Here is a 25,111-nt window from a genome sequence, read left to right as displayed (position 1 = left end):
GCGGTCCTGTCTACATGTGAACGGTTATTTGGCTGGCTCTTTAAGACACTACAATTTCCGGGAAACTCGATCCGACTCTCAGCCAATAGTTGCACAAGAACTTTTAAATGGACTTCGGCGAAGAGGAAGCGAAAATGTGAATAAAAGCTTTTCCAGCAGTTTCTGTTTTGCTTCTGATTTCCAGCATCCGCAGTTCTTTTGGTTATTTATGTAAACAAAAGCAGACGACTTTACTGTTGATTCTTGTATGCAGTAATAAACCTTTGGTCCTGATGGGATGAGGTCACTGCATAGATCATCATTGTTATTCGCTTTGACACACTCCCTACAGACTCCCGCTCTTATGGGTCCATTGTTATTAACCTCAAGATAGCCAGGACACTTCCGATAGTGCCTCAGACTTCCCAGGTCTGTCCTTGTTCCCTCATTTTCTCCATGTACATGAACCGCGTTAAAGTAATGTACGACAGCAAGACACGTCCAATTTATTGACCGTCTCAAATATTGTGAAACTGCTTACCTAACACAAAATTATCTATGAATTATTGCTGATTCTATTGCTTTCCCTAAGTACTCGTTGTCTGAACCAATGATCCTGAGCTATTTCTGAGCTCGGACTGAGGAACGGGGAAATGCTTCGGAGGGATTTGAAAACAAGCAGGATAATTTGAGGATTCCATTTTCTCCCCCTTGGTCCAGGAACTCCCGACCTACGACTGTGACACCACCCACGCCCTCCACCTCCTCCAGAACTTCCAATTCCCCGGTCCCTGACACCTCATCTTTACCATGGATGTCCAGTCCCTATACACCTGCATTCCCCATACAGATGGCCTAAAGGCCTTCCGCTTCTTCCTGTCCCGCAGGCCCGACCAGTCCCCCTCCACTGACACCCTCATCCGCTTAGCCGAAATCGTCCTCACCCTCAACAACTTCTCTTTCAATTCCTCCCACTTCCTACAGACAAAGGGGGTGGCCATGGTACCCGCATGGGCCCAAGCTATGCCTGCCTTTTTGTAGGTTACGTGGAACAATCCCTCTTCTGTACCTACACTGGCCCTAAACCCCACCTCTTCCTCTGAAACATTGATGACTGTATCGGCGGCGCCTCGTGCTCCCACGAGGAGCTCGAACAGTTCATCCGCTTCACCACCACCTTCCACCCCAACCTTAAGTTCACCTGGACCATCTCTAACACCTCTCTCACCTTCCTGGACCTCTCTGTCTCCATCTCGGGCAACCACCTAGAAACCGATATCTATTTCAAGCTCACCGACTCCCACAGCTACCTAGAATACACCTCCTCCCACCCACCTTCCTGCAAAAATGCCATCCCCTATTCCCAATTCCTTCGCCTCCGCCGCATCTGCTCCCAGGATGAGGCATTCCACTCCTGTACATCTCAGATGTCCTCGTTTTTCAAGGACCCCTACCGCATCCCAAAACCAGCCCAGCTCGTCCCCGCCTCCCTAACTTGCTCTTCCTCCCACCTATCCCCTCCTCCCACCTCAAGCTGCACCCCCATTTCCTACCTACTAACCTCATCTCGCCCCCTTGACCTGTCCGTCCTCCCTGGACTGACCTATCTCCTCCCTACCTCCCCACCTACACTCATCTTTACTGGCTCCATCCCTGCCTCTTTGACCTGCCTGTTTCCTCTTCACCTATCTAGGGTAATTTTAGCCACTGCTTAACTGAGAACCTATATAGGTCAGTGAGCACTGGGGTGATGGGTGAACCAGACTTGGTGTGATTTAGGACATGAGCAACAAAATTTGGAGTGAACTTAAGTTTATCAAGTGTCAAATGTGGGGACTAGCAAGGCACACATTGGAATTGTCAAAGGGCTGAGATAACAAAGACATGGGTGAGGGTTTCAGCAGCAAATGAGCTCAAGTAGTCTCAATGTAGATGTAGATACAGAGCCAGGAGCTCAACTTGCAGTCAAATATGACACCAAGGCTGTGAACAAGAGTTATCAGGAGTTATCACAATTATCAAGTTATCCTTAGTTCCCAGGTACAGTCAATGGTTTGGAATGGAATTTGTAAAGGGACTGAAGGCTTTGGTCTTCCCAATATATTGTTGGAGAAAATTCATCATTCAATGTTGGACAATCACCTGGACGATTTTGAGACAGGACGTTGAAAGAGATGATGTTGAGGTGGAGCTGGGTGTCATCGCTGTACATATGAAATTTAGTGCTGTGCTTTTTTTTGGGTGATGTCAAGCATGTGAATGAGGAAAAAGAAAGAGAGAAACAATAAACATCAGATAAAACAGAAGTGGGACAGGAGCAGGACTTCCAGCTAGATAAGTAAAAATGTAATTAAGTCATTGAGACTTGGAGTCATACAGCATGGAAACAGATTGTTCAGTCCAACCAGTCCATGCTGAACATAATTCCAAACTCAACTAGTCCCACCTGTCTGGTCCTGGCCCATATCCTTCCCAACCTTTCCAATTCATGTATCCATTTAAATGACTTTTAAACCCTGTAGTTGTACACACATCCACCACTTCATCAGGAAGTTCATTCCACAAGCAAACCACCCTCTGTGTAAAAAGATTGCCTCTTATGTCTTTTTTTAAATCTCTCTCCTCTCAACTTAAAAATGTGACCCTTTGTCTTGAAATTCCCCATTTAGGGTTAAGGCAACTATTGTCAACTCTACCTAAATCTCTCATTATTTTATAAACTTCTATCAGGTCACCTCTCAACCTCCTACGCTCCAGTGAAAAAAGTCCCAGCCTCTCCAGCCTTTCTTTATAACTCAAATCTTCCATATCCGGCAACATCTTGGTAAATCTCTTCTGAACCCTCTCCAGCTTGATAGTATCCTTCCTATAATTGGGCAACCAGAACTAGACACAATATTCCAGAAGAGGCCTCACCAATGACCTGTACAATCTAAACATAACATCCCAACTCCTTTACTCAAAGGACTGAGCAATGAAGGCAAGCATGCCAAATGCCTTTTTAACCATCCTGTCTATATGTGACGCAAACTTTAAAGAATTACGTACCTGCGCCCCTAGGTCCCTCTGTTCTACAACACTATTCAAGGCCCTACTATTAAATGAATAAGTCCTACCCTTGTTTGTTGTACTAAAATGCAATACCTTGCATTTATCCAAATTGAACTCCATCTATCACACCCAGGTAGATGCTGGACAGGCACCGGACGACGTTTGTCTAGTCAACAAATGTAAAATGCTACACGGTCAAAAATAACATGGGGATGTGGTGGTGGTGGTGGAGAATGTCACAGTGATGCCGTATTGCATTTTTGTGACTTAGATAACAGTCACTTCAAATTGTGGCAGTAACAGAAACTGGAATAGAAGGTTTCAAACACGGACTGCTGGGAAAGATGGACACAAGACATTCAAGTGATGTTGGAGATGATGTAGTTGTTTGCAAAGGTAGAGAAGTGAAGTATTATTTTTGAAGATAGGAGTAACAACGACAGAGTTAAAGATGTGGTCATTAGCTGAAGAAAGTGAAATGTTGAAAATGTTAGTTAACATGAAAGCCAGGAGGGCAATTTGGGTTATCAAGAGTTTAATGAAAATTTGATTGCTGCAGCAAGCGATGGGCTTCAGGGACAAGGTAAACTTGGAGGGCATAAAGTAAAGAAAATTAGAGAACAGTACTGCTCTTAGTCATCCTCACTGCCATAGAAATCATTGTCCAGACTTCTGCTACCTTTAGAATTAACTTTTATCATACCTTCTACATCAGCCTCTCAAGTTCCAATCTATACAAATTCCAACTAATGCAAAATCCCACTGTGTACAACCTGTACTGAATGAAGTGCTGCTCATCTGTCAGTTCTATCACTACAGACATGGTTTGTGCTCCCACATCTAATTCAAATTCTTTGTCTTCATTTACAAATCCTTCTACCTTGGCTGCATCCTAGCACACCTGTGTAACCCCCTGAAGCTACATATCTCATCGTGTGCTACAATTCTGACTTCCTGCACTTTTCCTGCCACCCTCCAGCTCTCCTCCTCCTTTCCACAACTAGGATCAATCCCCAAGCTATTTTATCTTTACTAGTTAGAACTATTTCCCAAAATCCCACAGTTTTTTTTTAACCTTTCCTTCTACTTTAGCTTTGGAAATCATCTAAAGCTATCTTTACGTCTGTGCTTTCTGTTATCTCTTCTGCTTGGCATTAATCATCTATAAGCTACCTTGAAATATTTTGTGTTAAGGTACAGTATAAATTTAGGTTGATGTTGTTGAGCTACACGTGCTTTCAGTCTTGATTTTTCATCTTTACAGTCAATCTAGCTTTGATTGACATAACTGCCACTGGAGAGGTATATTTGCCTGTGACAGATACAGTGAACACTGCAGAGCTTGCTGGGTATAAATAAATATGTTTGAAGGCTGCTGTAACTCAAAGTAACTGGTAAATGACGGAGAAGCCAAATTAAGTTAGATCACCCAGCATGGCTGAGCTTTACTTTTTGGATGTTAAATTGCTTTTTCTTTAATGAACCTAAATAAATCCTATCTCTTCTTCAATGCTATGATTTTCTTTTGTTTGTGAAAATGAATAGCTTGCAATATATGCTTTCACTGAGAAGAAGATGCAGTTGACATTCACAGAACATGAAATTATCAATATCTATGTCCACACCTTGTCTGCCATACATAGTCACAAATGCAAATATTATGAAAACAATCTATGTTAGTAATTAAAGCCAAATAAGACCAAAAATTAGCTACATTATTTATTTTCTTAATAAAAGTTAACAAAGCTATTAAGCAGAAAACATACAGCTTGAATATGCTTACATTCTTCAGGGCTCTAATATTACTTCTTTTTTCCAACTTCCATTACATAGTTTTCTTTTGCATGCAATGATTCTTCATATGACATAGTTATTCATTGATGATTTAACAGCAACATCATGAGATCTTCAAATAAATAGGTGCACTGCCTTTCATTCCCCACCATCCCACTCATGGCCTTGTTTATGTCTCCAGTATTCATAAGACCGATGGCACTAATCGAGTATATGAATGGCAAAAAGCTGTATTCAGCTCATTTCTCATCAACACTTCACTGGTGCAAACCTATATATAGATCAGAACAAAATGCACTCCAGATGGCATTAACCTAGATTTCTATCTGTGCTTTTTTTGGTTCAGTAATAATTAATATGATAATAAAATATCATACCTGTGGACCATTGCTTGGAGATAGTGGTTAGAATACAATTGAAAGAAATTTTAGGAAATTACAATCAAAGCAAGTATTAGCACCTGACACCAAAAAGAGTAACATTGAAAAGTAGAAACTCCATAAGAACAATAGTTTACTAAGGGATCATTCTACTTTTTTTTTATGTAGTTACAAGTGACCAGGCAAATAATCTCATCGTTTGGGTGAAATACAAGACATGGGCTGCCACTTTGCATTTCAAAGCATTTACACTTAGTCCATGCCCAAGTCTGGTTTCATAACTAATTTTATATATTTCAAGAAATAGATTTGGATAAAATTGGTTAATTGAACTATGGAATTATATATTTCTCACCATGTTTTAGAAATTCAAATAGTTAACATTGGTTGAAAACATTTTTACTTGTAGATTTTGGAACTAGTAGAAAGACAAATGTCTGTGAATGCAAAAAGAGATGGACAGGTTTCTAGCAGTCATGGTCTTTGATTTGATTTTACAAATGTAAGCAACTAGTTGGAATGTAAGGACGTTTCCACTGCCTTAATGATGAACATCTTGCAAGCAAACTGTTGCAATATTTTATCTGTTGGACTTGTCTGATGTCTTCTGCCTCAGGGTTAAAATGCAAGGTTTTAGTAAGTGTCCGCAATCTAGTTTCTCTGAAAACTTCAGGCTGTAAAAAATCCACAGCCTCAAGTGTTAGTGCAATCAGAGCACTTAAAGGACTTCCTGTTGCTTGAGAGTGAAAGAAAACTGTTAGCCTGCAACAGGACTAGGAAACAAATGGTATGTGTTTAGACATCAATGGTTACCTTGTCATGTGCCAAATTATTGAGAAAATATACAAACAAATTAAATTGATGTGTAATAACAAATTTGGAAGAGGTTATGAACATTAGCTCCATGCTATTTCACTTTTCTGACCTGTTTCATCAACTCACTCCAACAAACCTTCCATAGTATGTGTAAAGATAATCCTCTATTAACAGCTAGATTAGAGAAAGAAGAATTTTCAAACTTTTCCACAGCACAAGCACCAAAATAACATGTTCTCAAGTGCATAGGCCTCACATCTATGACATGCATTTGCATTGCAAGGGAAAACGACTGCAGAATGTGAAATGTTTCTGTCACCTATTATGTCCAGGTAGACATCACCAAACGTGAAAGGCAGTCAAGTGTTTGGACTTTTAAATCCCGTGCTGCTGTAATGCTGCAAGACTCATTCATGCTGAGAAGCTGAACAAATATCAAAGGAGCTGGATTCATTCTCGGTGGCGAGCAATTTTCTAATATTACCCCAGTGCAAACCCTCCCTAAAAGTACCAGAACACTCATGCACAATATTAAGCGGCGCTAAGCATTCTAATTTCATTAAATTTCACTGTAAGATTGGAGATCTAATTGACTGCTTGGATTATTACTGAAGGGTTACTAGCATAATTATTGACATTTACAGTTCCATTTGGCATGATTCGTATCCGCAGTGTCAGTGTGCATGCGTGTCTGCAGCATCTATTTGTTCAATGCAAATTCCCCAATTTGATCAACTAATATTCTTTAATATATATTGTATTAATTTTAGTCAAGAAGTTCATACCAGCTAGGAGTTTTGGAAACATTACAAAACGACTTGCAAAGAAGCATCGTTTCAAAAAAAAAATCCATGAACTGCGAGGCTCAACATTAATGCGATCTTGACGCCCCCACAACCGTCACCCAACGTGTGTACCCGGGAAATAACCAGTTTGTCAAGTGGGAATGCGCAGCCCTCAGATATTGTGACACTAGGAGGGAGGCCTGCGGGCAGCATCAATAGAACCACTCTCCACGTAGTCGTCCATTCTTCAAATAATGATTGAGGGTGGGGAACGGGGGTGGCTACAATGCTTGATCTTTGAGGATCCAGATGTTTCGCAACCCCGGGCTTTCCCAGAGGCAGACGGCTGACAACCAGCTTTCATTCCAATCATCCTGAACATATTACCCAATGAAATTTGTGAGACCAACAAGCAAGAGAAAAGACTGCTGACTACATTTGTCACTTTACTTTGCTAAGTTCGGGGAGCATATGTAGACCTGTTCGCAAATAAAAAGCCAGTATTAAAACACCATTACCGTAAGCGCCTTTTCTCATTCAGCGAGTAGGATCTGACTGAAGTCATTGGAATTTAGCAGAATGCATTAAACCAGCGAGGTCGCTTTGTGTTACTGCACCGCCTGGGGACCGATGATAAAACTTTGAGTTGCTGAAACCCGGGTTGAAAAACTGCTTTTATTGCTTGGTTGTTAATTTTTTTCACTTATGAAACCGTAAAACTGTTACTGTAGCAATTAATCCCCTCTCCCGACTCTAATATCATGGAGGTCTCAAATCCTCAGCTAAGTTTTTAGCAGTACTCTGTTGTTAAAGCCGAGCTCGGGAGAGAGCTTCAATCCCTTCCAAATGCGCTCCCTATTTTGGCACATCACACTGCAGGTGATGAAAAGAGGGAGAGAAAGTTCACACACATAGATATTCACACACACACACACATGTAGAGACTTGCACACATACATAGACATGCACATACATACACACATTCACACATAATCATACACACAGACAAATATCACTGCACATGGAGAATTCCCCACCGTGAGCGTCAAACCTTTTGTCACTGTCGGATTTCCAACCGTCGGAGAGTGACACAAGCAGCAAGGTTAAGCCCGTTGGTCCCAGTGAGTGGGGTCATCATGCATAGCTATTACAAAGAGCGAACAGTAAAGTAAAAGTCCAAGCGGACCCGTCTTTAAGTCTCAAACAAGTCAGCTTCTCGCGGCAAATAAAAATGTCCTTTCACGCCTCCGAATTGGAGCTGAGGTTTGTCAATCTGGGGTCCGAGTTAATCTCGTATCTGTAGTGATAGCCTTCCATGTGGTCTCGGCAAGCATCCCTGACGTTGTAAAGCCACTTTTTGATGCCCTTTCTGTTCAGGTACAGCACGAACATGAAGATGACCCCGATCAGCGCCAGCACGATGCCCAGGAAGACGTACGAGGTTTGCAGGACGCTCTCCATGTCTCCTTGGACCGGGCACTTGAGCTCGGCGGGACGGAGCTGCAGGAGGGGCCGGTCCGTCAGTGACTCGGGCGAAGCGCACACCAGGCCCTCCGTGTCCACCAGCCCCGGGCGGCTGAGCTGCAGCCAGGCGAGCAGCGGCTCTAGGTGGCAGTCGCAGGCGAACGGGTTACCGGCGAGCCGCAGCCGGAGGAAGGGATGGCGGCGCAGCTCAGTCACGGTGCTGTTGGTTAGAGTCCGGAGCGCGTTCGAGCGTAGGTCCAGCGTCTCCAGCTGCAGGCTGCCGAAGGCATCCTCCCCCAGCTCGGACAGGGAGTTGTCGGCCAGCTCCAGATGCCGCAGTGATGCCAGGCCGGAGAAGGCGCCGGCCGGCAGGTAGGAGAGCCGGTTATCGGTGAGCTGCAAGCTCCGGAGCTCGGGAAGCTGCGCTGTTCTCAGCAGAGCCGCCACCTGCTCGGCCGCCGAGGGGTCTCCCAGGGCCCGGCTCAGGTTGAGCTCCCGGAGAGGGGCCGGAGCCGAGCCGAAAGCGGCCGGGCTCAGGCTGAGCAGGCGGTTGTCGCTCAGGTCGAGCTGCCGCAGGCGGGGAAGCGAGGCGAACACCCCGCCGCCCAGCTCCCCGATCCGGTTCGCCCGCAGGCTCAGGTTGACCAGCTGCACCAGCGCCGGCTCGAACGCCCCGCTCGTCAGGCTCGGGATGTCGTTACCGGTGATCAGCAGGGTCCGCACTCCGTCCGGGATGCCGCTCGGCACGCCGCTCAGCTCCCCGTTCACGCATTTCACCGTCTCGGGCGCCTCCGAGCAGTCGCACGGGAGCGGGCACCGCACCGACGGGGCGGCTGGTTGGAGGTAACTCAGCAACACCAGCGACAGCTTTATCCCCAGCCCCAGGGGGGAGAGGGATCCCGGCCGAGCCGAGCCCCCCTGGTACCCGGACACCGACATCCTCCTCCCCAGCTTGGCCCCACTGTCCTGATCGCCTTCCACAGTCGCAGCAAAGAGGGTGGGGGGGGGGGGGGGGGGTGGTGGGGGGAGACAGAACACTGCGTGGGGGCGGGCAAACTGGGCTTTAAACAGAGAGAGAGAGGAAGAGAAACTGGGAATCCCAAAGCTGCGAGTCCGGCTCCCTCGCTCAATCCATCATCTCTCTCTCTCTGTGTCCCCTCTCTCTCAGTAAAACCAAGTCCACTTCGCGCCTTCACTGTTTTTTTCTCTCTTTTTTCCCGCTCCCCCCTTTTCTCTTCTGTGAGGGAACCGAGATTGGCCGCCGGCTGCAAGTTGTTTCCTCTCTGGTTGTCTCCAGCTTTTCCTAGGGAGGGATGGAAGGCGTTTTAGTCTCTCTCTCTCTCTGCTCGGTGGCTGACTACAAATGATCATTAAAGACACAACAGAATCCAATGGGCGCGGACAGCACCCCCGACCCCCACCCCCTCCTCCCCGCCAGCGATCTCCTCTTCCTCAGCCCGCTCTAACTTTCCAGCTCTTTCCAGTTGTTTGGGTCGGCCAGGCGGAAAGGTAGTGGACTGTCCTCTCAGCCGGTTCCCGGCGCCACATACACTCCGAGGCGGTGTGCAGGGCCCCCGGTGCCGAGGGGAGCTTGCTCACTCACACCGACTCCACAGGAAGTTACAGCAACACATTTCTGTGGCGTGGATCAGAGCGACGCTTCCCGAGCTCGGCAGGATCCAATACTTTTCTCCAGCAAGTGGAAGGGAGACATCTGCGTGCTTGCAACTGGCGGGAAGGCGGCCGACAGCTCCCCTTCCAAAAGAGCTGCTCTTCACACTGATTACTCAAGGCACCGGGCATCGACTTGTGCAAAGGAAAACCAAAATGAATAGCCTTATAAAAACGGAATACCCGCCTCTGGATTCAATTGGTTCAAGGCTTTGAGCTCACAAATAGTAAATTGAAGCTGACGGAAGATCGTGATATCCCAGTCCCCTCAGTTTTCCCGCTGTTACACGGAATGTATATCATGGTTTTACATTTGTGTAATGTCACACTTTCTTCAAACAGTTGTTAACTAATTGGTGCAGGCCCCCTTCATACAGGTGATCATACAAAGTCGCACTAATCCTCCCGAACCATAGGGCTGCTCTCTTATTGGAGAGAGACGACTATTGGCGGTTTAACCTGAAGGGTCACCGTGCCTCAGGTGAGGGGGGAGGTTGAGAAGGGGAGCCCTTCCTAGTAAGCTCAGCCGGTGCGCGATTTGAATCCACGCTGTTGAGCATCCAGCCACCTGGGGTCACCGAACCCCCAAGTAATTATGGGCATGATTTGACAAAGCTCTAACAATGGGCGCGCCCCACTGAACTGACAATGCACTAATACTAAAAATGCTGGAGAAACTCAGCAAGCCTCGCAGCATCTGTGGAGAGAGAAACATTTAAAGTTTCGAAATCCTCAGAAAGTTTTGAAGAAACCACACGGACTCAAAACTTCAACTCAGTTTTTTCCAGCACTCTGTTTTTACAAATTTCCAGCATACGAAGTATGTTGCTTTTATATCACAATGCCTTAATCCTGCCCTGATTGCAGTGCAGGATTAGGATTTTCTTCGAACACATGTCCTATGCTTTAGAGTACGTGTTCAGATTTCTAAACTGCTGTTGGTCAAACTCATTTGTTTTGGTTTCGTTTTCTGAGACTGCCGCGAAAAAAAAATCACAGTTGGCCAAAATGCAAAGTGAGTTGCCGACATCTCCGCATTTCCATCGTCGCAGTTTGCTGCCTGTTAGCTGCTGGGATTGACAAGTTATTTAGGAACACATTGCTGCCTCCGCATTAGGGATGCGTTGGACGCCAGAGAGGGACGCTGGAGCTGCTGCTCGATTGGAGAGAGGAATTTCGCTGTTTAAAACTCGCCGACCTTTCTACTTCTCCAAAAACAAGCGCAGCTTTGGAAGTTCATGTACCCCATTGGACATGAAGCTACACACAGAGATAGTTCTGAGGAAGGGTCACTGGACCCGAAACGTTAACTCTGTTTTCTCCTCCACAGATGCTGCCAGACCTGGTGAGCTTTTCCAGCAAGTTTATTTTTGTTCATGAAGCTACACACCCCTGTCCCGCCCCCAACATTATCGCTTTATTATTATTTTTCTGTGGGTTGATTGGCTGTACTCTGTTATTTGAAATTCAGGGTGATGGGAAACGTGAAAACCCAACCAAGGAATGGACAAGAGTCTTTACTAAAATGCGGCCTCTATGTTAACACTATGTTTACAGACTCTAAAACCTCCACCGCCTTCTCAAGGGCAGCTAGGGATAGGCAATAAATGCTGGCCAGCCATCCCTGACACCCAGGTCCCACAAATGAATAAAAAAACTACAACCATGTGATAAACACCATGCCACTCTTCAATGGATGTTGCCCCAATGGTTGTGGTTAACCAGCGCATTCCACAAAATTGGCCAAGTCCAGAGTCTGACCACCAGACCTCCAAGCGTTGGCATTTACGCCCTGTCATGGAAGTTGCCTCCTCTGTAATGCTCCTACACCGCCTTGTTACAGTGTGACTGCACTCCAGATAGTCCCATGGTTCTGAGGTGGCCACTTGGTGATGGAGGGAAACACATTCCTGCAGTATGCAAAGGACTGAACATCCCATTCCCACTCCCAGCGTCAACATCCAAGGCCCTATGGAAATCGTTTTTTTGAAAAAAAAATTAAGTCAGAAGCTTTCCGTTCGTCTTGGAAGAAGTTATAGATCTGTTGACACTGGAAACTCCAGGGAATAAAGGGTGTCATGACGGATGAACACCAAATTGACTAAGGGACAGAAAGCAGAGTAGTTATTTTCACTCTGTTTCCTGTAGTTCTGGTCGCCGCATTAAAGGAAGGATGTGGAAGCATTGGAAAGGGTGCAGAGGAGATTTACCAGGATGTTGCCTGGTATGGAGGGAAGGTCTTATGAGGAAAGGCTGAGGGACTTGAGGCTGTTTTCGTTAGAGAGAAGAAGGTTAAGAGGTGACTTAATAGAGACATACAAGATGATCAGAGGATTAGATAGGGTGGACAGTGAAAGCTTTTTTCCTCGGATAGTGATGGCTAGCACGAGGAGACATAGCTTTAAATTGAGGGGTGATAGATGTAGGATAGATGTCAGAGGTAGGTTCTTTACTCAGAGAGTAGTAAGGTTGTGGAATGCCCTGCCTGCAACAGTAGTAGACCCGCCAACTTTAAGGGCATTTAAATGGTCATTGGATAAACATAGGGATGATAATGGAATAGTGTAGGTTAGATGGGCTTCAGATTGGTTTCACAGGTCGGTGCAACATTGAGGGCCAAAGGGACTGTACTGCGCTGTTATGTTCTATGTTCTATGTTCCCCAGGGAATTCGGGTTTCTCTTTTGGATATATTTTCATGACCTGGATTTGTGTTTTAAGAGGCATTATTTCAAAATTTGCAGATAACGTCAAATTGGAAATGTAGCCAACAGCAAGGACGATAGTAATAGATTTCGAGCAGTTAGATTGGTAAATTGGACAGACACGGGAAAAGTGAAAGCTCATGCGAGATGCGAAATGATACATTTTAATGTTGAAAATAAGGAGAGGCAATATAAACTAAATGATACAATTGGAAAGACGCTGCAGAAACAGAGGGAGAAGGGTGCTAGCACTCAAATCTTTGGAGCTGGCTGGGCAAGTTAAGAAAGCTGTTAAAATATGTCTGGAATCTTTGGCTTTATTGACAGAGCAATAAAGCACAGAGACAAGGAAATAATACTAAAGTGCTGGGTAGCCTTAGCTAGAGTATTGTGTTCAGTTCTCGGTGCCACTTTAAAAACGAGTGCAGAAGATATTTATTACAAGGTATAAAAGACTTTAGTTATATGGAGAGACTGGGAAAATTTGCACTGATCTTCTCAAAGGAACATAGGTAAAGGGGAGACTTCATCACAGAATCACAGATTTATAATGGTGTAGGAGGCCATTTGGCCCGTCAACACCTGCAGCAGCTCAATTAGCTAGACTGACTTTATTATCTAGTGTCAATCTCCTGCCTCTCCTCACATCACTGCATACCATTACTTATGCAAAACAAAAATCCAGTGCCACTTGAATGCTTCAATTGAACCTACTCCCACCAGATTTCCAGGCAGTATATTCCATACTTTAACCTGCTTGCTGACTGAAAAAGATTTTCCTCACGTCACCCTTGCTTCACTTGCTCAGAGTTCTGATGAAGAGTCACCGGACTCTGAACATTGTCTCTATGTCCTTGCCACAGATGCTGCCGGACCTGTTGAGTTTTTCCAGCAATTTCTGTTTCTGTCCCAGGTTCCTCTGCTCCTGCATCCCTAATCAAGTTGATCAGGATGTTCAGGGAGTTGAAATTGTTTCTCATGGTAGAAAAAGCTCAATAACCAAATGATACAGGTTTAAAGTATTGTTCAGAACCACAAAGCGCTTATGAACATTGTTAACTTTTAATTCCAACATGCATTTCTTTTTAAGAAAAGGACTGCAACAGCCAAAAAGATGCCTGCAAATAGAACTTCAATAATTGGCTGATAGTCGCCTGTGTGAAGATGTGGAATGCCACACCCTTATAGAGTCAAGGAAACTTCAAACAGAAAGGCTAAAAAGGAAGGGCTAAAGAGCGGCTAACCTCCCAATCCCTCTCAGCAGAAGTCATCTCCAAAAGTATTGTGTTTTATACTTCTGGGAAAATACAAAAAAGGATTAAAAAATGACTGAAAATTCTGGTCCGTGTGTGTTAGTGATCTGATGAGCTAGTGTCAATGAAGGTCAGCTTGAGGACAGCCATTAAAAACTTCTGCACTGCAGGTAAAAGAAGCAAATATATTCATCACTCTGGGTGCTACAAGTCAGCCTCTGTTGAAAAGAATGTGGACAAAAGAGTTTCAATCAACCCACAAATCCAGATGGCCTTTGACAAGGTGATGCTCTGTTTGGAGTCCGGTGACTCTTCATCAGAGCTCTGAGATAAGAGTCCATGGTGTTAGAGGCAAGACACAGTCATGGGTAGAAGATTGGTTGATTGGCAGAAGGCAGTCTGAAGATCACGGGGGTTTTATTCGGGATGGCAGCAAGTGACTAGTGGATTTCTGCGGGAGTCAATTTTGGGACCACAACTATTCACATTATACATTGACAATCTGGATGAAGAAACTGAGGGCATTGTTGCCAAGTTTTCAGATGACACAAAGTTAAGTGGAGGAACAGGGTGTGTTGAGGAAGCAGGGAGGCTGCAGAAGTACTTGGACAGATTAGGAGAGTGGGCAAAGAAGTGGCCGATGGAATACAATTTGGGAAAGTGTGAAGTTATGCACTTTGGTAGGAAAAGTAGAGGCATAGATTATTTTCAAAATGGGAAGACTCTTCAGAAACCTGAAGCACAAGTGGACTTAGGAATCTTAGTTAGGATTCTCAGTAAAGTTCAGTTGACAGTTGGAAAGGCAACAGTAATGTTAGTATTCATTTTGAGGGGGCTAGAATACATGAACAGGAATGTACTGTTGAGACCGTAAAAGGCTTCAGTCAGACCATATTTAGAATATTGTGAGCATTTTTCGGACCCACATCTAAGGAGGGATGTGCTGGTTTTGGAAAGAGTCTAGAAGGGATTCACAGGAATGATCCTGGATTGAAGGGCTTGTCATAGAGTCTCATTGTCATAGAACCCCTATGGTGTGGAAGCAAGCAATTCTGCCCATCAAGTCCATGTGGACCCTCCAAAGAGCAGTGATAGATAGGTTCTTGATTAGTAAGAGGACCAAAGGTTATTGGGACAAGGCAGGAAAATGGGGTTGAGAAGCACATCAGCCATGATCAACTAGTGTAGCAGATTCTATGGGCTGAATGACATAATGCTACTCCTTTTACTTATGGTCTAATCTGAACAAGTATGACATCAAGGACCCTAGCAGAAAATCCAGGAAACGTTCTTTGTTGTTTGGAACCCATACCGAGCATAAAGGAAGATGGTTGCGATTGTTGGAGGTCAATCGTCTCAGTTCCAGACATCACCGTAGGAATTCCTCAGGGTAGTTTCCTAGCCCCAACCATCTTCAGCCGCTTCGTCAATTACCTTCCTTCCACCATAAGATCAGATGCAGGGATGTTCCCTAATGATTACAAAATATTCAGAATGATTTGTGACTCATGAGATATGGAAGCAGTTTCATACAGAAGGAAAATGGAATGTTGGCCTTTATTTCAAGGGTGTATAAAAGTACTGGAGTTAAAGCTATACAAGGCATTAGGCAGACCACAGGTAGAACATTGTGCTGGGTTCTGGACCCATTATCCAAGGAAAGACATACTGGTATTTGAGGAGTTCAGAGAAGATTTATTAGGCTGAATGGATGGACTGTCAAATGAAGAGACATAGAGTAGATAGGGCCAGTATTCATCAGAATATATAAGAATGAGATGCAAACATTTTGAAACATACAAGATTCTTAGAAGACTTGACAGTATAGGATTCTCCTTGTGGGAGAGTCCAGCACCAAAGGCCAAATCTCAAAATAAGGGGTCTCACATTTAAATCAGAGATGAGGAGGAATTTCTTCTCTCAGAGAGGTGAAAATCTGTGGAATTCTTTACCCTACAGGGCTGTTGAGATGGTGTCATTAAATATATTCACAGCTGAGATAGACAGGTTTTTAATCAGTAAGATAATCAAGGTTCATGGGAAAAAGACAGGAAACTGGAGTTGAGGATTGTCAAATCTGCCATAATCTCATGAAAGCAGAGTAATCACTAAGGGCTGAATGGCCTATTTCTGTTTCAATGTCTTATTGTCTTTTGGAAACAAGATCAAGACAACATTCAGACCGAGACTGATTTTGTGACAACCAATAGTTGCATCACACAAGTGCCAGACAGTGACCTTCTCTAACAAGAGAAAAAAAAAACGACCTTACTTTGACATTCAACAAGCTTACCATTACCAAATACTCCATAATCAACATTCTGGGCATTATCGCCATTGACTAGAAAAGACACTGGGCCAGCCATTAAAACATATGTCTACAAGTGCAGGTCAGAAGCTGGAAATTCAGTGGTGCATAATTCACCTTTCTAGACTCTGTTCACCAGCTGCAAGGCACAGGTTAGGATAGAATTCTCTCCACTGGTATGAGTGCAGTTCTAACAACTCTTAAGAAACTTATTGATATTCAGGACAATGCAGCCCACTGGATTGGATCCCTTTTCCCATCTTAAATGTTCAGATGGTTCAGCATTAGCATGCAGCATCAGGAATGGCAACAGCAGGGATCTTCTACAGCACTGTTAAGCTTCACTCAGAAGAACAAGAACAGCAGATGTTGAAACACCCTGCGAATTTCTTTCCAAGGCTACAAATCCATGACTTGGATCTTTATTATTGTTGCTTCATTATTGCTGGATCCAAATCTTATAATTCTTTATCTAACAGCATTATGAGTGTCCCTTCAGCACACGGACTGTAATGATTAAATTTGGCAGTTTAATGCCACCTTTTCAAGGGCAATGAGAGGGGCAGTAAAGATTTTTCCAGCTTTGGAGATAGATATTTTCTAATCAATTTGTTCAGAGATGTTACAACACATCTTTGGAGCAGGTAGGCCTTGAGCCCGGATCTCCTGGATCAAAGTGGGGGACACTACCACTGGGCCAATAAGTGCTGAGCTTTCCATTGAAGTCCTCATCCTGTGAATGAATGAAAAAAAGCTTTGTTTTACCCAAATAATGTCTGCAATATTGACTCTGCTATAGATAACAATTTAGCAGTTTTGTATTAATACATGATTTACATGTGTGAAAAGTTTAATTTGTTCAACTTTTATTGATGGGCTGAGAGTTTTGGCAAAGATCTATGATGTTACATTTGCTATCCTTCAGTGCCAGGGTAAGAAGGTTACTAGTCTTGTGTTCATCAAGGATGTCAGCATGATGGATATCCATCTGTTATCACACCAGTTAGACTTTCTAATGACAATTTTTCTCCTTTGGGGGCATTAATGTTGTCAGAAATTTAAATCTTACATACATATGATAAATGTATTTGCTTTTATCTGGCTAATATGGTTCTTATCTTTTCTGACTACAACTTCTGACCTGGTAATTTCTATTTCTCAGGAATCTGTCCTTTCTGGTCATTTTTTCCTCTCAACTAGATTGCTTTACTCTTTTTATCAGTGGAAGAATCTTTTATAACTTTAGATTCTCAATGTAAGACAGTCTTTCAAATAGACTGGTTTATGCAATGTACCTTGTTTCAAGAACTCTGTTATCTCTCAGTATCAAATCAGACACATGTCAAGCAATACAATGAGAAATTCTTATTAACTTGTTGAAAACCAGTTTCTTCTATCGGTGAAAAACAATTTTATTGTGATTGACTCTAAATAATCGTGCAAAGTACTGTGGATTAGTGTTAGATAACGCCATCACACCTCCCCCAATCCCAGTGCAAAGTAAAAACATATTCCACTTTTCTAGAGTATAATGGAAAAGGACAAAACTAAAGGCTCTGTATCTGAACATGCATAACATTTGTGACAAAGTAAACAAATTAATAGGACACACCGAAGTAAATTAATATGTTTAAGGCAGCTGATGACAGCCTAGTGGTGTTGTTGCTATACCAGTACTATGCACTTATAAAATCTTCAAGAACAGTCAGCATGGTTTAGTCAAATTAGAAGATGGTCTAGAACCAGGGGGCAACACAGTGTGGACCTGGAGGAACACAGCAGGGGAGGCAGCATCAGAGGAGCTGGAAAGTTGACGCTTCGGGTCGGGAGCCTTCTTAAGAAATGGGGGTGGGGGAAGGGAGCTCTTAAATAAATAGAGAGAGGAGGGGTGGGGCTGGAGAAGATAGGTGGCATGGTGATAGGTGAGTCCAGGTAGGCAGTGGTAGGGGTTGGTCAGTGAGGTGGGAGGAGTGAATAGGTGGAAGAGAAGATGGACAAGTTGTGTCAGGTCAAGGAGGCGGGATGAGAGAGAGAGTTGGTCATGGGATGAGTCCAGGTGTGTGGAGATTTTGAAACTGGTAAAGTCCACATTGAGACCATTGGGTTGTAGGCTCCCAAGGTGGAATATGAGGTGCTGCTCCTTCAGTTTCCGGATGGTGTCATTGTGAAACTGGAGGAGGTCCAGGATGGACATGTCGCCCAGGGAGTGAGAGGGGGAGTTGAAATGGTTCACGACTGGAAGGTGTTGTCATTTGTCGTGAACAGAGTGCAGGTGCTCTACAAAGCCATCTCTGAGCCTTCGCTTGGTCTCACAGATGTGGAGGAGGCCACATTGGGCGCAGCTGATACAGTAGACCACATTGACGGATGTGCAGGTGAACCTCTGTCTGATGTGAAAGGTTTATTTGGTGCCTTGGATGGAGGTGAGGGGGATGGTGTAGGGCAGGTGTAGCACTTCCTGCGGTTGCAGGGAAAGGTGCCGGGGGTGGTGAGGCTAGTGGGGAGTGTAGAGCGGATGAGGGAGTTATGAAGATAGCGGTCTCTATGGAAAACAGATAGGGGTGGGGAGGGAAATATATTTTTGGTTGTGGGGTCGGATTGCAGGTGGCGGAAGTGGCGGAGAATGATATGTTGAATATGGAGGTTAGTGGGGTGATATGTGAGGACAAGGGGGATTCTGTCGTTGTGTTTGTTGTGGGGAGGGGATGTGAGGGCAGGGGTGCAGGAAATGCAAGAGATGCGGTCGAGGGCATTTTCGACCACCAAAGGGGGCAAGTTGCGGACCTTGAAATAAGAGGACATCTGGGATGTTTGCGTATGGAACGGCCCATCTTGGGAGCAGACGTGGCGGAGGAGGAGGAATTGGGAGTAGGGGATTGCATTCTTGCAGGAAAGTGGGTGAGAGGAGGCGTAGTTAGCTGTGGGAGTCGGTGGGCTTGAAATAAATGTCAGTTTTGAGATGGTCACCAGAGATGGAGACAGAGAGGTCCAGGAAGGAGAGAGAGGTATCAGAGACGGTCCAGGTGAACTTGAGGTTGGGGTGGAAGGTGTTAGCAAAGTTGATGAACTGTTCGAGCTCATGCGCACCATGGCCACCCCATTAGTCTGTAGGAAGTGGGAGGAGTTAAAGGAGAAGTTGTTAAGGGTAAGGACGAGTTTGGTTAAGTGGATGAAGGTGTCAGGTGAAGGGGTCTGTCTGAAAAACTGTTTAACGTCCAAGTGTGAATGAAATTCATTGATGTGTGGGTGGAGGGGAATGAAGGTGAGTCCTTTACTGAGGACTGACTGTTCGTCATCAGTGAGGGGTGTGTCTGGGGAATGGTGAAGACCCGGCAGGGCTGGGGGCTGGTGTTGGCTGTAGAGCTGGTGGCTGGTTTCCAGGGGGCATTGTTTTAAAGTTCGGGGTCATCCTTTCAGGACAAAGAACTACAACCGCAGAGGCGCTGAAGAAACAACCTTCCTGGCAGTACTAGAATCCACACTCAGAAACAATGGACTAAACAGGGAAACACAACAAACAACCTCAAACCGTGTCTTCCACATCTCCCGCAACTCATCCCTCACACCCCGTCCACGCAATAAGAACCAAAAAAGAATCCCCCTCGTCCTCACGTACCACCCCACCAACCTCCGGATCCAACGCATCATCCTCCGACACTTCCGCCATCTGCAAACCGACCCCACCACCAAAGACATCTTTCCCTCCCCACCCTTATCTGCTTTCCGGAGGGACCACTCTCTCCATGACTCCCTTGTCCGCTCCACACTCCCCTCCAGCTCCACCACACCCGGCACTTTTCCCTGCAACCGCAGGAAGTGCTACACCTGCCCCCATACCTCCTCCCTCACCCCCATCCCAGGCCCCAAGAAGACTTTCCACATCATGCAGATGTTCACCTGCACATCTGCCAATGTGGTATACTGCATCCGCTGTACCCGGTGTGGCTTCCTCTACGTCGGGGAAACCAAGCGGAGGCTCGGGGACCGCTTTGCAGAACACCTATGCTCGGTTCGCAATAAACAACTGCACCTCCCAGTCGCGAACCATTTCAACTCCCCCTCCCATTCCTCAGATGACATGTCCATCCTGGGCCTCCTGCAGTGCCACAACGATGCCACCCGAAGGTTGCAGGAACAGCAACTCATATTCCGCTTGGGAACACTGCAGCCCAATGGTATCAATGTGGATTTCACAAGCTTCAAAATCTCCTCTCCCCCTACCGCATCCCAAAACCAGTCCAGCTCGTCCCTGCCTCCCTAACCTGTTCTTCCTCCCACCTATCCCCTCTTCCCACCTCAAGCCGCACCCCCATCTCCTACCGACTAACCTCATCCCGCCCCCTTGACCTGTCCGTCCTCCCTGGACTGACCTATCCCCTCCCTAACTCCCCACCTACACTCACCTTTACTGGCCCCATCCCTGCCTCTTCGACCTGTTTGTTTCCTCTCCACCTATCCTCTCCTCTATCCATCTTCTATCCGCCTCCCACTCTCTCCCTATTTATTTCAGAACCCCCTTCCCCTCCCCCTTTTCTGATGAAGGGTCTAGGCCCGAAACGTCAGCCTCTCTGCTCCTATGATGCTGCTTGGCCTGCTGTGTTCATCCAGCCCTGCACCTTGTTGTCTTGGATTCTCCAGCATCTGCAGTTCCTACTATCTCTGAAACAATCAGAAAGACCGTTGTACCACTACTGACAAAGAAAACACAGACAAACGCCACATATGAATGACTAAGAATATTTTTCTTTCAGTGGGTTATGTGACTTTGAACCTGTGATTGGGTTAGGGTTAGGGTTAGGTTCAGAAGGTTGTGTCAACAGGGTCATTGAACATTTTAAAGATGAAAATTGATAGGTCCTTGCTAGGCAGAGAATCAAAGATTATTGGGGATGGGGCGAGGGGTTGGGAACAGATGGAAATCTGAAATTTTAAACTCAAGCAATTGAATTCTCAGCACACTGCTTGTTCTGATGCACAGCACAGTACACTATCTCCATAGTGGCAGCTTCTTTGTATGCCTGCATCTTAAACAACTTTCTTTTCTTTCTGTGGGATCCCATCATGATCTTATCTTTTGTTTCTGCTCCAATTTCACATGTTTGTAAATCATTGGTCAAAGAAAACAAAGAACGATGATTCTGTCTGCGGGTCAATCTGGGTAGTTAGAAGTTTGTCCTGTGACAAGCTAGGTTATCTAATTTTGGGTATATCCAACATTGGTAAATTTAACTGTGACCACTGTTGGTAACATGTTGCTTGTTATGAGAGAATTTCTGTTTTCAGAATACAGTTTTACCTTAAGGTACTTACAGTTCTTAGAATTAACTGTCTGTATTTTCAGAGTGCTGCAGGATTACTGTTAATTATGTTTCGGGACAATATCAAGTAGGTTTTGAATAAAATGGAGTAAAAAAAGGACCACTAAAATCTGTTTCTTTTGAACTGAGCTGATTTTAAAACCCAAATGCTATTCATTGCAAAAGGCCATTCATTTCTTGATCTGCTTTGATCTTCTTTCCAATATTAAAGTCTAAGCTATGCCCTTGCCACTTTCAAGTCCTATGTCTTCTTTACCATCATCATCATCAGCTTAACACCTTCCACATAAAATATATCTCATCCAAAATTCTGTTGGGCAACTATACACAATAAAGTAAGTATTATATAAAATTGTGGTCCTCATAGAGTGCCAAGGCCATTGTAGGATGATTTTGATCAATGAACTCTTTTTTATTGATTGATTGATTGTCACGTATACCAAAGTACAGTGAAAAGTTCTGTTTACAAGTGGTACAGGAAGATTGTAGTAAGCACGGATGCATTGACCAAAAAGACTTAGACAGAGACATACAGGTTACATTACACAGGGCGTGCACTAGGCGAGATCAACGTTAGCAAGATCAGAATTATTTGAGGTTAGAGAGTCCATTCATCAGTCTAATATTTACAGTGAAAAAGCCATTCCTGAACAAGCTGGTGCGTGTGTTCAGGGTCTTGTATCTTCTGCCTAAAGGAAGTAGTTGTAGGAGATCATTACCGGGATGCGATGTGTCTTTGATGATGTTGGCAGCTTTTCCATGCCAGTGAGCCTTGTAACTGGAGTCCATGGATGGAAGATTGACTTCCATGATGGTGTGGGCTGTGCACACCACCTTCTGTAGTTTCTTACGATCCTGGGCAGAGCAATTGCCATACCAGGCTGTTGTGCATCCGGACAGTATGCTTTTAATTGTGCATCTGTAGGAGTTGGTGAGGGACCTTATGGACATGCCAAATTTCCTGAGCTGCCTGAGGAAGAAGTGGTGCTGTTGTGCCTTCTTGATCGTCGCATTTATGTGGGAAGTCCAGGACAGGTTATCGGTTATCGTCACTCTGAAGAACTTGATGCTCTTCATCCTCTCAGCCTCTGCTCTGTTGCTGTAGATGCTGGCATATTCTCCTCCGTTCTTCTTGAAGTCAATGATCAGTTCTTTAGTTTTGCTGACATTGAGAGAGAGAGGTTGTTCTTATTGCACCACATCACCAAGCCCTCTATCTCCTTTCCATATTTTGACTCATTGTCATTAGATATCCGTCCCACTACGGTGATGTCATCAGTGAACTTGTAGATGGAATTCATTCGGAATTTGGCAACACAGTGTGGGTGTACAGGGAGGACAGTAGGGGGCTGAGGATGTATCCTTGGGGGGCTCTAGTGTTGAGTGTATTGGTTGAGGAGGTACAGTTACCTATCCTCACTGATTGTAGTCTGTGGGTCAGGAAGCTGAGGATCCAATTGCAGAGGGCGGAGCCGAGACCAAGTTCGCGGAGTTTTGTGATCAGTCTGGAGGAGATAATGGGTGTTGAAGGCGGAGCTGTAGTCAGTGAGCGGGAGTCTAACATAGGTGTCCTTGGTGTCCAAATGTTCCAGGAATGAGTGGAGGTCTAGGGATATAGAATCCACTGTGGACCTGTTACACGGTAGGCAAACTGTAGGGGATCGAGGCAGGTTGGGAGACTGGAGTTGATGTGGGCCATGACCAGCTTCTCGAAGCACTTCATGATTATTGAGATCACAGCCATTGGGCAGTAGTCATTAAGGCACATTGCATGTACTTTCTTAGGTACTGGGATGGTGATGGTCTTCTTGAAGCAGGTAGGGACTTTGGTTTCTAGGAGGGAGAGATGGAAGATGTCAGTGAATACCTCCGCCAGTTGGTCTGAACAGGATCTGAATGCACAGCCAGAGACACTGGCCGGGCCCATCGCTTTCCTTGGGTTGACTCCCAGGAAGACCGATCTGACATCTGCAGCAGTGACCAAGGGAACAGGTGTGTCCGGGGCTATCAGGGCAGGTGACACCGCACCCCTGGCATTCTGCTCAAACCGAGCAGAGAAAGTATTGAGTGCATCAGGGAGGGATGTGTCTTTGTCTGCTATCTTGCTCTGCTTCATTTGGTATCCTTCATTTGTTTAAGCCTTGCCATAGACGGTGGGAGTCTGGTAGGTTTGGGCCTCTAACTTGGTCTGGTACTGCCTCCCTGATGGCTTTGCGGAGGTCATATCTGGATTTCCTGCATTCGTCTGGGTCATCCAACTTGAATGCTGCATGTCTGGTCTTCCGTAGGGAGTGGATTTCCTGGTTCATCCAAGATTTCCGGTTGGGGGGGCACTCGGGTTGACTTCTTTGGTATTCAGTCCTCCACACATTTGCTAACAAGTCAGTGACTATGGTGGCGTACTCGTCTAGGTTTTCTATTGAGTACTTGTATACAATTCAGTCCACTGATTCCAATCAGTCACAGAGACAGTCATCCGCTGCCTCCAACCAGCATTGTACTTCCTTTTGTGAAAGATCCTCCTGTTTCAGCTTCTGTTTGTGAGCTGGGAGGAGGAACACAGTGCTGTGATCTGATTTTTTGAAGTATGGTGGGGTATGGAGCCTTAGGCATCTTTGATGGTTGTGTAGCAGTGGTCTGGAATGTTTGGTCCACTGGTGGAGCAGGAGATATGTTAGTGGTACTTTGGCAGAATCCTCTTGAAGTTGGCTTGGTTGAATTCACTGGTCACAATGAATAGTGCCTCGGGGAATTTTGTCTCTAGAGCATTTGTGGCAGTGTAAATCACATCTAGGGCGTTCTTCACATCCACATGGGGTGGTACGTAGACTGCTGTCAGGTTGGCGGAGGTGAATTCTCACAGTAGATAGTAGGAGCGGCATTTTACAGTAAGGTATTCTAGGTCCAGGCAGGAATAGCTTGTCAGGGTTGCTATATCCGAGCACCGGGAACCGTTGACCAGGAAGGATACCCCACCGCCCTTCGCCTTACCCGAGGACACAGTGCGGTTCATGCAATGTATGGAGAACCTGTCAGCTTGTAGGGCACAGTCGGGAATCACAGAAGATAGGTCTGCAGGTACAACAAGTAATTAGGAAGGCAAATGGAATTTTGTCCTTCATTGCTAAAGGGCTTGAAATAAAAAGCAGAGAGGTTATGTTGCAACTGTACAAGGTGCTGGTGAGGCCACACCTGGAGTACTGTGTGCAGTTTTGGTCTCCTTACTTGAGAAAGGATGTATTGGCACTGGAGGGGGTGCAAAGGAGGTTCACTAGGTTGATTCCGGAGTTGAGGGGGTTGGCTTATGAGGAGAGACTGAGTAGATTGGGATTATATTCATTGGAATTCAGAAGATTGAGGGGGGATCTTATAGAAACATATAAGATTATGAAGGGAATAGATAAGATAGATGTAGAGAGGATGTTTCCACTGGCAGGTGAAGCTAGGACAAGAGGGCATAGCGTCAAGATTAGAGGGAGCAGATTTAGGACTGAACTGAGAAGGAATTTCTTCACCCAGAGGGTTGTTAATCTATGGAATTCCTTGCCCAGTGAAGTAGTTGATGCTACTTCAGTAAATGTTTTTTAA

The 25,111-nt window shown here is 45.1% G+C and overlaps 1 protein-coding gene across 1 annotated transcript; it reads right to left on the bottom strand.

Annotated features, from left to right (window-relative positions):
* Positions 1–4,802: 4,802 nt before the first annotated feature.
* On the bottom strand, positions 4,803–9,238 carry tpbgb (trophoblast glycoprotein b). Its single transcript, XM_048597521.1, has one exon. It carries the CDS (start codon positions 9,206–9,208, stop codon positions 8,045–8,047), a length of 1,164 nt encoding a protein of 387 aa, XP_048453478.1. The 5' UTR covers positions 9,209–9,238; the 3' UTR covers positions 4,803–8,044.
* Between the last annotated feature and the right edge of the window lie 15,873 nt (positions 9,239–25,111).

Source organism: Rhincodon typus, chromosome 5 (genome assembly GCF_021869965.1).
Source record: "Rhincodon typus isolate 14 chromosome 5, sRhiTyp1.1, whole genome shotgun sequence".
Classification (NCBI taxonomy): domain Eukaryota; kingdom Metazoa; phylum Chordata; class Chondrichthyes; order Orectolobiformes; family Rhincodontidae; genus Rhincodon; species Rhincodon typus.
This window is presented reverse-complemented; position numbering and strand designations above follow the sequence as displayed.